The sequence below is a fragment of the Urtica dioica genome, chromosome 6 (assembly GCF_054948205.1).
Source record: "Urtica dioica subsp. dioica isolate 48M chromosome 6, U.dioica_male_clone48M_v1_H2, whole genome shotgun sequence".
NCBI lineage: Eukaryota > Viridiplantae > Streptophyta > Magnoliopsida > Rosales > Urticaceae > Urtica > Urtica dioica.
The window spans coordinates 3,289,762-3,303,165 of NC_142761.1; the positions used below are offsets into that span (position 1 = coordinate 3,289,762).

General features: G+C 39.2%; 1 protein-coding gene across 1 annotated transcript; it reads left to right on the plus strand.

Annotated features, from left to right (window-relative positions):
• The first annotated feature begins 671 nt into the window (after positions 1-671).
• Positions 672-6,052, plus strand: LOC149392947 (uncharacterized). Its single transcript, XM_089617873.1, has 5 exons — positions 672-764; positions 1,149-2,367; positions 3,335-3,461; positions 4,327-4,483; positions 4,708-6,052. Exons 1-5 carry the CDS (start codon positions 716-718, stop codon positions 5,895-5,897), a joined length of 2,742 nt encoding a protein of 913 aa, XP_089473999.1. The 5' UTR covers positions 672-715; the 3' UTR covers positions 5,898-6,052.
• Positions 6,053-13,404: the final 7,352 nt, after the last annotated feature.

Below are 13,404 nucleotides of genomic sequence, written 5' to 3' on the forward strand. Positions count from 1 at the left end.
GAAGACTTTTGAAATCTTAATTTGAATTCAACATAAAAATAACGACAATTTATACTCGAAGTACCTAACTTCTAAAATATTACAATTTTAATACATATAGCAATAAATAAAATTTAATTGACAATTAAGTTAAGAATGCCTCAATAAATCTACTGTAGGTGGAGATACTCATCTGGGGACATAATTTTAATCTCAACTTGATAAAAAAAAAAAAAAAAATCAAGTTTAAAGAGCTTTTTTTTTTTTTTTTTTTTTTTTTTGTACGTTTGCCTAAATGTTCGATATGTACAAGTGTGTATGTGATATAAGAATAGAATGGAGTTGACACGAATTTTTATTTTTTGGATTAACTAAAATATAAACAAATCAAAATAATTGGTGGTATCGACTTTTCGAGAGGTTTGTGCTTTTTCTAAACAAGAATTTCTTCCTCTGTAATTTCTCATACCAATTTTTCATGTCCACTCTCCCAATTCTTCTTATTTATAAGCTCACTAGCATTTAAGTATTCTATATTTAACCCCTTATTATTATTAATATTATTATTTGCAACCTAGGCTCAATATTCTAAAATCTAAATAAAATAAAATAATTAAAAAGGGCCAAATTCACTTGTCGCGGACGAGACTATCGTTTATTTAAACTTTAAAGCCCAACTAGTTGGGAACAAAAAAAAAAAAAAATCACTCCGTCAACCTCGGAAACATTCGCTGCAATGTCGAAGCGAACGCGACGACTTTCTTCTTCCTCCGCTGATCCTTCAGGTCAGTCTATATTCGTCTTTCATTCGTCATCCTGTCCAAAATCACTAATTTCCGCGTGAAAAAAAAATGATTGATAAGAGAATTTTGATTTCTTCGTTGGGGTTTTGGGAAAGGAAAGTTATTAAAATGGATACATATGGTTATTTTTTTTTTATTTTTTTTTATCGATTAAGAACTTAATTTTGCATCAGTTGTGGCAGAAATTTATCAACATTACTCCACCGTAAATTTGGCATTAGTTGTTGTGATAGAAATTGCTCAACTTTACTATACCATTGGAGTGGAAATATTTCTTATGATTGACATGCATTTAACTGGAAACAACCAGAAAAAAAGTTTCATTCTGTTGCATTCCATTCGAATTACACTGTTTCTGGAACTTAGATATGAACGAGCGCGTGGAATTTGAGAACCTACCCAGAGAGATCGTGGCCGAGATCATGTCCCGAGTACCGATCGAGTCGCTAATGAGGTTCAAATGCCTGAACAAGTCATGGTACTTTGTGATCCGATGCTTCATCAACGACCCGGGATTCGTGGCCAAGCAACTTTGCCGAGCAGAGGCTCACCCGACCATTCTTCTCTTGAATGAGCCGAACTCGAACTCGAACTCGAACTCGAACTCGAACTCGAAGTCAAACTCGAGAGATGAAGATCATACTGTGGTACGGCCTCAGAGAATATTCTCGAAGATAATCAACGAATCCGTCGAAACCTCCGGCGAGGAAAGAGAAATCCGATGCGTGAACAAAGATATTGACGTGTCTCGTCTATCCAGCGTTCTCGTTAGACCGAGAACGAACAGAGATTTCGAAGTCCACCACTGCAACGGAATCGTCTTCCTAACAAAAGATCGTCGGGTTCTAACTCTTTACAACCCGGCGACGAACACGGTTTCCACTTTTCAACCGGAGTCGGACATTGAAGTCAACAGAGATATCAACATCGTTGCAATGGGGTTCGGTAGCGACTCTGGAGCGACGAGCTTTAAGTTCGTTCGGATCCTGAGCTCCTCGAAAGCTCAGGTTTACGATCCGTGCAACTCCGGTAATTCGTGGCGGGAGATCGAATTCTCATTCAGTGAGAAAAAGTTCAGGTATGTTTTCCGACACGTGTATGTGAGAGGGTATATCTTCTGGTTGTTAGAGGACTCGGGGCTGTGTCTGTGCTTCGACGTGGCCGGAGAATCGTTCCGAATCGTGGCTCTGCCGGACGAGATCAGAGCAAAGTGGTGCATAATCACGAGGCTCGCGGCTCGTGAGGGTTCGCTCTTTTTGTTCTCCGACTCTTTCATGGAACTTTTGAACGTGTGGGTTATGGAAATCGGCGACGGGTCATTTTCGTGGACGAAGAAGTGGATGAGGATCGAGTGCTTGCCCGGGGGTTTTGATTCACCGGTTATGTTTTGGAGGTCTGACAAGCTTCTGATAAGTACCGTTTGCAATGACGTAATCTTTTACGACGTTCACACAAAGGAGCACAAGAAGCTATTTGCGAACGGGGTTTTGGGTCGGATTCATTATTTTGGCCCTTGTGTCAACAGTGTGGCTTCCCTGAAGTGGATGATCAAAGCGACTAGAAATTGCAGTTTTTGTTTAGGAGGGTCTGAGTTTAAATTAAGGTCTCGTAAATATTAGGATATTTTTTTTGTACATACTTCTAAGGCTTAATGCGTATTAAAAAAAAAATGGGTTAAAAGTTATAACATCATGCCTCTTTCTATTTTTTTTTTTTTTTTTTTAAATTTCTATGCGTGAGCCACTCCTGAAATATTAAAATTATCTATTAAATATATGTGAATGGCGTAATCCAAAGGAATCACAATCCAAACTAAGATGAGCCCAGCATGGGATTTTGGTTAATGGCAGTTAACTTAATTTTAACCTTGAGTTTCATCAATCGCGCTATTAAACTCGGTTAACCTTCTTTGTTGTTATTGTAGTTATTATTATTATTATTATTACAAGAAATCCAAAACACCCTAAAAATACTATAATTTAAAAAATTTCACTTAAAAGTTATTACAGGGCGTTTGTTTCGGATCCTACACTAGCATCGTTGCTTGTGAGAGTTTGCTCACGCTCTCGAGAAACTCGTGGACGTCTGGGTGATGGACTGACTAGTCTTTTTCGTGGAGGAAACATACAAGTGCTCGTTAGAGGGTTTAATGCACTTTTGATTGTTCGGAGCTCATATGAGTGGTTTTTCATTATTTAAATTTGAAAAATTGACACATCTACCAACATTTGATAACCCATTTTTTTTATGTTCCACCAAAAATCATAATTTGGACAATTTTACTAATATGTCAAATGTGCAAATATTTGTTTGCTCACTTTCTATTTTTATTTTTCTTTCATTCTATCATTTCCCTCTCTCTTTCGTTCTCTTTCCTCAGACTCTCCTCTTTCCTCCATTTTCTTTTCATTTTTCTCTCTTGAAGTCTCTTTTGTTCTTTTCCTTGTCAACAATGGCCGCATTCGACTCATACACAAAAATCATAACAAGAGTTTTTCTTTGAGTTAAGTTCGAATTTGACATGGTGATTTGGGATAATTTTTTTAAATTAGGGTTTTCCCAATCTATCCAATACCAGCGTGGTCGGGGCGCGGTGGTGAAGGGCTTGTCGGTGGAGATCTGCACTCGGAGGTTGCGATCGAAAGCTCGCCAACGTGTTGGTTCAATGTGGAAGAATCTGTCAATTGAATATTTAATTTAATTAATTGAACAGTTAATTTAATTAATTTCGGCCTGATGGACTATTTTCTTAATAAAATAAAACTTATGCTGACTGGGTTATTGGGCTACTGCCCCTATTTTTTTCTTTTATACTTTTATGATTTTATCACATTTATTTAACTAGTAGTTAGATTTTATTTTATAAAATAAAACAAAAAAAAAATAAATAGCAGGATCTCTCATTCTCTTTCTTATTTCTCTCATTTCTTTTTTTAAATCATGTATATTTTATTGCGCTCTTTCTCTCTCTCGTGCTCTCAGTGATGCTCTCTCTCTCCTCCAATTTAACTGTCTTCGTCGTAGAATCTCCGGACTCTACCATAGACAATAAAATATTATGGAATGAATGTTACTGAGAAATTTTATTTGTATAATGATATATTAAGTTCCTTTTTAATGTAAATAGTTGTATATTTTCTAAACTTATGCTTATTTCTTTTACCAAATTACAAAATTCGGTTTTATAAGAAAATTTCGAGGAGACCTTAGAACACTGCGACACTTCACGCCTTTGTTTTTTTTTTTTTTTTTTTAAGAGTACCGCATAGTGTCATAAGGTTTAGTGAGAGAATTTGGTAAAAATGTACACAAGTGAAATTTGCTAATTTTCACTTATTAAGTGAAATTTTACATGTTATTTTCTCTCAAATGACATTATAGGAAACATAGCCAACAAATCTATACCCAAACAAGAAACAAAGAGGGCCGTGCAGTCCAAATCCGGGCCCAAGTGGTGATATTATTATGGCAATTCTGTAAATATTTGTCTCGATCGACTAAAGGGTAAATATTAAATACTAATACGTTTCGGCGCTTCCATTGTATTCCGTCGTCGGACTCGTACGTAGCCATGGAAGCGCGTTCGACGGAGAACTCAGAGCACCGATCAGCCACGTCGGAAAATATCTCCGGACTCGTCACGCCGACTCGCGAAGCAAAGCGAAAGCGAATTACTTCGTCTCTCTCCGAAATCCCTTCAGGTCGGTCACGATTCCTCTTTTTCCTTTGCGACACTAAATATCTCTCTGTTAGGAATTTCGATATTGAATTTTGATTTCGGGGTTTGGGAATGGGGAGTGTAAACACTTAAATTTGCTATTAGTTGCTTGTGGCAGATATGTCTCAACTTAAATTTGTGAACTTTAAAACAGATTATACGTTGCTTATATATTACTGTTTGAATTACATTGTTTCTGGAACTTAGATATGAACGAGCGCGTGGAATTCGAGAACCTGCCCAGAGATATTTTGGCCGAGATTATGACCCGAATACCGACCCAGTCGCTGATGAGGTTCAAATGCTTGAACAAGTCATGGTATTTTTTTATCCGATGCCTCGTCATTGATTCCGGGTTCGTGGCCAAGCAACATCGCCGAGCAGAGTCTCACCCGACTGTTCTTCTCTTCAACGATTCAATTCCGTGCCTCCGCTGGCGAGGCGATAAATTGACGGACAAACCTCAGAGAATATTCTCGAAGTTAATGACTGGCTTCATCGAAAACGCCGGCGAGAAAGGAGAAATCCAATGCGTGACCAAAGATATCGACGTGTCTCATCTACCCAGCTCTCCCGTGAGACAGGGATTAACCAGTTATTACAAGTTCCGCCACTGCAACGGAGTCGTTTTCCTATCAAACCACGGTTGGGCTTTAACTCTTTACAACCCGACGATGAACGTGTTTTCCACTTTTCGACCGAAATCGGACGTCAAAGTCAAGAGAAAGAGCGAGATCCTCGCGACGGCGTTCGGGAGCGACTCTGGGGCGACGAGCTTCAAGTTTGTTCGGATTCTGAGCTCCATGAAAGCCCAGGTTTACGATCCGGGCAGCTCGGATAATTCGTGGCGGGAGATCGAATCCTCGGTGTGGAAGGGCAAGCTGATCAATTCTGATTTTCGAGATGTGTATGTGAGAGGGTATATCTTCTGGTTGTTCAAGTACGCCGACAGTTATGGTTGGGACTCGTGCCTGTGCTTCGACGTGGCCGGAGAATCGTTCCGAATCGTGGGTCCACCGGAGGAGAGCAGAGCAAAGGATTTCAGAATCACGAGGCTCGCGGCTCGCGAGGGTTCGCTGTGCTTGCTCTCTTACTACTCTTACAAGGAACCTATGGACGTGTGGGTGATGAACGTTGGCGATGGGTCTTTTTCGTGGAGGAAGTGGATGAGGATCGAGTGCCTTCCAAAGGGGTTTAGTTCGCCGATCGGGTTTTGGAGGTCTGACAAGCTTTTGATAAGTACCGGCCATCAATTCGACGTTCTGTCTTACGACATTCACACGAAGAAGTACAAGAAGATATCTGTTGTGAATGGGGTTTCGGGTAAGATTCATTATCTCGGCCCTTACGTCAATAGTCTGGCTTCCATGAAGTGGATGATCAAACACGTCCGATGATGAACGACGACGATGAGAACTTGCACTTTTGTTTAGAAATATTAGGAGATTTTTTTTATGTATTTTAAAAGCTTAATGCGCAGAATATGATAGTTCTCCGAAGGATAACCGGGGACGGCCCAATCGTTGCCGAGGCCTTAAGCGAAGTTAAAAATGAGGCCTTAAATATCAAATTTTTTAAAAATAATATAATTTTTTAATTTTGAAGAGCACTTTTTTTTTTCTAAATTTAATTCGTCTAGTGTTTCTGTTTGGTCTTACTACGGAAAATCGAGGCTCATTAACAAATTTAAATGGTTCTTTGAAGGATAACCACCAACTCTGTTTTTTTTTTTCCTTTTTAAAAAAGATGGTAGAATATGAACATTTAATCTCATTGGTCAATAACAAATCTTGATCATTTTCTTGAAAGGTTTGTGAAAATGACTATTTTATGTAATTTGACGGTATCTCTTACGACATTCACACAAAGGAGTACAAGAAGCTATCTGTGAATGAGGCTTTGGGTTTGATTCATTATCTGGGCCCTTAAGATGAACACGTTCGATAAAGAACTACGATGAGTATCAAAAGAAAGATTAAACATGGGTTGAAAGTTATTGTTGTCGTCGGAACTTCGTCGTCGCTGTGGAAAGTAAAACTTCGGTACCTGCAAAACAAAGATTAGCGAAAAAAACGCCTCGGCTGAGTCGCGGACTAGGTCGCTCTCTTTAAAACGTTTCGCGGCTCTGCCTCGGTGCAGCAGTTCAAAAATGCCCCGTCGCCCCCAGGATAAAACAGCCCAGTAAACTCACTGTCTCGACCGAACCGTGCACTCGGTTACGATCGGAATCACTCAAAACTCTTCTCTGATATAGCTCGGTAACTCACTGTATTTTTTTTTTTTTTTTTTTTAAAACTGATCCTAAATCCCAGCAGCCGACCCTTTATTTATAGATAAATATAGGTAACGAAAAAAAAAAGCTGTTACGAAAAAAAAAATGAAGAACGTGTGTAACGTTCATGAGAGAATAACGGGTCATTAAGGACTGACCAAGTAAAAATTGTAACTGGCCATAACGTGGGGTTTTCTTTGGTTGATTAATTAAAAGGAAACTGTGAAACAAGGGATGTATTCAACTGAATACTTTTTATTTAGATATTACAATATATAATTTTTTTTTGCAACAATTAATTATGTTTGCACAGATGAAAACATTTCACTTAACTTGTAACACTAGTTCCAACAATCCCCCACTTGAAATTTTTTCAAAATTATAAAAGTAATTTTCGTCGAGCAGTATCAGATTGTATAAAGTTATGCTTAAGCAAAGGTGTCTTACGACTTGAACCTTTACGTAGTGTAGGTGATTCAGATTATACTAGAGTAACTCGTAGTTTTGAACTCTATCTCTGACAACATCTCACACATAACCTTTCTAGGGTTTAGTTCAAATAGCCCGTGCAATTACGACCGTGCACGTATATCCCAGTATAGTGAACGCTCTAGAGAATTTGCCAAATTCCATAAGAAGCGGCCCCACTTCCACATTCACATAGGTGAGTCTATCAAGAGTACTCCTGTAGCTCGGTACTCCACTCAACATTGAGTATAGAACTCATTAAGAGCTGAAAATCAGCTCAACCTTTCAACGCTTCAGGATGTCATGCTGTGACATTAGTCATAGGAGCGGGACTGGAAGAGTTATCAGCATGATTCACTACTAATCACTTCGTGAGTTGTTATTACTCTTTGAACCTATTTCTTGGGATCTCCAGTCAATAGTTTGGGTTGCCCCCACGAGTGTTCCATCACTTTAAAGGCAGCAGTCCCACTTCTTTCGAGGTCTTGAAACCCTTCTCTCGTGGTAATCCTTTCGTCAAAGGATCAGCCAAGTTCTCATCAGTCCGTACGTGATCCACTCGAACAGCGCCAGTCGAGAGGAACTCTCTAATGGTACTGTGCTTGCGACGAATTTGTCGTCTCTTGCCGTTGTAGTAACAGTTCTGGACTTTTGCGATGTTGGGAATATTGCCCACTTGAAGATAATGATTACTAAATTCGATAATAAAATTACTTTATTAGCATTATATGATTAGTGGGTTGAGTTCTAAACAATTAGAATCAATGACAACTATCTTCCATAGCCTCCGTATCTAACTGAGTCACGTGTTGGGCATCTGAGTTCGGGCGGTGTGCTAAAACATGGTCGATGACTGATATACGCCTGGAAAGCTATATCTAAAGTCATATATGTGGAACACATAGGTGAAGGCTGATCACTATGTGGGAGCATTCTACATTTGTGGTAAGTGTACGACTTGGACATGTCTTGGTTATAGATGTGTCGTTTAAGGGCCGTTACGACACACTAACCGAGGTCACTATGATGGTCACAGTGAGACTTGATCTAAATCCTGAAGTGATAATGGACACTGGGTTATGTTACTGAGCTCTTTGACTCGTTCGCTAAAAGGCTATTCATGCTAATCACAGCTTATGTCTTGGGAGTTTTCTCAGAGCATGATTCGAGTGGGAAGTGATTTACAAATACGGAATCCAGCCTTCCTGAAAGAAGGTTAATGTTCACTCACCTAAGGGTTGATTCCAGAACCGATAGATTGCTAGCACTTTCGAAGTAAGTAACGTTCGAAAGAATCTTTCGCTGAGGAAGCAACAATGCTTAGGGCTGATATGTATCAAGAGAAGTATAACGGATAAATTGACTTCTCTCGATACGGGTTGAACCTGGAGGATCTTGATCACGAACTGACTATATCAGTGGACACTCGTCACGATGAGTAAATATAATTCTAGTATTAAAGGAGAGTTCAGTCTTGGCTTACAAGGTGGAGCATTTGACCAAGATTAGACGAATCGATGGACAAAAGAGAAAGGACTATTTCGTCTTTTTCATCGGATTTGTTAAGCTCCTATTACTAGGTCCATAGTCCCCGATTCGGCTCTGATAAAGGCGGATAAGAACTTTCGTATAATAATCTTTATCATTATTAATCTCACTTGCTGTAATTGTGATTGACAGCATTAATTCTGGAAAACGGGTATTCGCAGAATTAAATAAATATTTATGGTAGAATTGTTTATTTATTGTTTAATCAAGTAAATAAACAATTATTAATTATTTGTTTATTGTTGGACCAAGTAAATAAATAATTAATTGGGTTTTAAGCAATTGGGTCTTGCACAAAATATGAAAATCGGATTTGGGAATTTTTGGCACTAGGGTTTGCGCAAATTCCCCATTGGCCGTGTGTCTAAAATTCGAATTTTATAATATTGGTATTTACCAATATTTTCTCTTTAGTTGTTTAAATAAATGAGAGAGAAAAATATAAGATATTATCCTATATTTTCTCCTTATTTAAAGGAAAGTATTTAGGAGAATATTTAGGAGAATAATATATTCTCATTTATTATCTCACTAAATAAATTATTCTCTATTTAAATAAAAGAATAATATCCCATAGATATTGATCTGATGGATGAGAGAAAAAGTAGGATTCACTTGTTGAGATCCAATGGCCTAGATTTAATCCACTAGTGTGAACACAATAAAAGGAAATAAAATATTCTGGAAGATTCCATGAATATCTCATTTTACTACTATAAATAAGGGTTCATGAGAAGACAAAAATAAGCAATTATTTGAGAGAAATTTCGTGCATCACTAGCCTCCCTTGGCCGTGCATCTGCCTTTCGCTCCCCTCGGAAATTCGTTTCCATTCTTAGTAAAATAAGAGAGAGATCTCGAAACACCTAGTTTCGTGATCTAGTGAGATAAAGACTGTGCCCACTCATCTTTCTTATTCGTCTCGGAGATTACGTTTCGGAAGACTAAGGTGTCATCCTCGAGTCCTTCATCAAGACGACGCAAGGAGTACGCGATTGGATTGGAGCGTTCTGTAGCTGAACCGAAAATCAATGTAAGTACTCGTTTACTCTTATATCGGTTGCTTGACTTATATGCTCTCGTGAATTAAATTAATTAAACATAACTAGATCTTGTTAATTATAACCATAATTTAATTAGCTTATGATCAGCGTAATTGATTATTTTTCCGCATTAATATGGTTATATGGTGGAATCATCTCAAACGAGTCGCATCGGAGCGATCGTTCGTGTCCGATGCGAGCTCGATCCACCGACATGCGATTGCTGCAGTACTATCGCAATGGATCAAGATGGCTGGGATCGGTGTTTCCCATAGGGGAATCTCGGATAACAGACTTCTGAGCCAGCCTGCTTCTTCACTAGCGGTAGCTAGCGCTATCATCTCGGACTCCATCGTCGATTGGGCCAAAATAGTCTGCTTCTTAGACTTCCACAAAACGGCCCCACCGGCAATGCTAAAAATGTAACCACTAGTAGCCTTGGAGTCATCTGAAAGAGTGTTCCAATCAGCGTCGCTATATCCTTCAAGGACAGCGGGAAATCTTTGGTAATGTAATCCTAGGTTTTGGGTGCGCTTTAAATATCGCATCACCCTCTCAATAGCATACCAATGCTCTAAACTAGGTCTGCTGGTAAATCTGCATAGTAATCCCATAGCATAAGCTATATCGGGCCTAGTGCAATCGGCATCATATCTAAGGCTGCCTATAATGCTCGCATACTCTGACTGTTTAACACCGTCACCGGTGTTCTTGAACAATTTGACACTAGGATCGTAGGGAGTACATGCCGGTTTGCAGTCAAAGTAATTGTATTTCTTCAAGATCTTTTCTACGTAATGAGATTGATCTAAAGAAAGTCCCTTTTCAGACCTAGTTATCTTGATACCTAAGATCACATCAGCTTCTCCTAGATCTTTCATGTCAAAGTTAGCACACAACATGCTCTTAACATTATTTATTAAATGAATGTTAGAGCCAAAGATCAACAGATCATCAACATACAAACAGACAATGGTACAAAGACCGTTTTGTGACTTATAGTAAATGCATGTGTCACTTTCATTAACTTTGAAACCATGAGACATGATTAAGTTATCAAAATTTTCATGTCATTGCTTAAGAGCTTGCTTTAAACCATAAAGAGACTTATCAAGTTTGCAAACCTGGTTCTCATGACCATGAACTACGAAGCCTTCAGGTTGCTCCATGTAAATCTCTTCTTCAAGTTCACCGTTTAGAAAAGTTGTCTTTACATCCATCTGGTGTACAACAAGATCATGCAAAGCAGCAAGAGAAAACAAGACTCTAATCGAGGTAATCCTAGACACTGGAGAAAAGGTGTCAAAGAAGTCTACATTTTCTTTCTGCCTAAAACCCTTTGCTACGAGGCGAGCCTTATATTTATCTATGGTTCCGTCAGGCTTCAACTTCTTCTTAAGGATCCATTTACACCCTATAGCCTTACAACCCGGAGGAAGATCTACCAAATGCCAAGTCCTATTAGATTCTAGGGAATCCATCTCATCATCTATCGCTTCTTGCCATAAGTTGGCATCTACTGAGGACAAGGCTTCCTTAAGACAACTAGGATCTTCTTCTACGTTGTAAGTTTGGAAATCTGAACCAAAATCCTTAGCGGTACGAGCTCTCTTGCTCTTCCTGACATCTAATTCTATGTCTCTAGTTGGTTCTTGAATACTAACTAGTGTCGAAGAACTCGAGCCCCCACTAGTCTTGGATCTAAAAGGAAACCTATCTTCGAAGAAATCAGCATCGCTTGATTCTATGACTACTTGGTTTTTCAAATCGTAGAACCTATAGGCTTTGCTATTTATGGCATACCCAATGAAAACACATTCATAGGCTCTACTGGCTAGCTTCTATCTTTTCGGATCTGGAATCCTAATATAAGCTAGACTACCCCAAGTCCTAAAATAAGACAAATTAGGTTTCTTGCCCTTGAACAACTCGTACGGAGTAATGCTACTTTTTGACTTAGGAATTCTATTCAACACATAGCACACAGTCAACAAAATTTCACCCTACCAAAACGAAGCAGCACAAGAATTTAACAAAGTAGCAACAATTAATTCAAAGAAAGTCCTATTTTTTCTTTCCGCTTTCCCATTCATCTCAGGAGAGTATGGTGCGGTTTTTTCGTGAATTATGCCATGTGATTTATAAAATTCTACAAAGAGATCAGAATCATATTCGGTTCCTCTATCACTACGAAATCTTTTAATTTTCCTATTGAATTGATTCTCTATTTTCGTAACGAAAACTTTAAACATATCAAGAGCATCACACTTTTATTTTTCAGCAAGTACACATAGGTATAATCCAAACAATCATCGATAAAGGTGATAAAATATCGTTTTCCATTTCTAGTCAAGATACCATCAAATTCGCATATGTCCGAATGAATTAAATCTAACGGTTCCGATTCTCTAGCTACAGATTTATGCGATTTTTTGGTGATCTTCGCTTGACTACAAAATTCACATTTTTCAAAATCATTTAACGATACTTTCGGAATCATATCTAAGTTGCTTAGGTTGCTAATTATTCTTTTATTTACGTGACAAAGCCTAGAGTGCCAAACATTAAAAGAACACAACGAGTAAACGGAAGAATTCACTTTATTCACTTCAACATTAAGCTTAAACATACCATCAGTTGCATAACCCTTTCCCACAAACAAATTATTCTTAGTTATCGTGTAAAGATCTGCCCCTATAACCTGAGTAAACTCCGCCTTGTTGAGAAGATAACCTGAAACCAGATTCTTTCTCATCTTTGAAGTGTGTAGCACGTCTTTGAGGACGACCGTTTTCTGGAGGTAAACTTCAGCTCGACCTCGCCGGTGCCAGCAACAATAGTGGAGTGGGAATCTCCTAGTTGCACTTTCTTATCCTTCGCCTCCGAGTATGACTTGAACAGGTCACGCTCGAAACACACGTGGCGTGTTGCCCCGGTGTCCATCCACCAGCCCTCAGATCCACTTGCGAGGTTAACCTCGGAAATCATGGCAACCAGTTGTTCTTCAATCAAGTTCGCCTGCGGGGCAGGACGACGCTTGTTCCTACAATTTCGAGCCATATGCCCGGGCTTGTTACAATTGAAGCAAACAAACTGGACCGAATCACCTGAGGGGGTTTTTTGGGACGGAGGAGCCTTCGTTTGGATGTTGCTTGGCGCGCGGTTCCGATTCTTGAATGGTTTGCCTTTCGGCTTCAGTACCGCCGAGGACTTGTTGGAGAAAGTGTTTATCTCCTCTTTCTGGTCTTGCTTGCGGGCTTCCTCCTCAATGCGCAGGCGAGTAATCAGGCTTTCCAGAGAAAACTCCTTGGTTTTGTGCCTTAGAGTATTCTTAAAATCTTTCCAAGACGGAGACAGCTTGTGAATAATAACAACTTGAAACTGGTCGTCTAGCGACATACCTTCATAGATGATTTCATGGGCGATCTTTTGGAGTTCGTGCGATTGAGCTTCGACGGATTTCTCATCGGTCATCTGGAATTTGAGGTAGCGGGAGACAGCGTACTTCTTGGTGCCGGCCTTCTCCATGTTGTACTTCTTCTGCAGTGCATCCCAGATCTCCTTGGCGGTCTT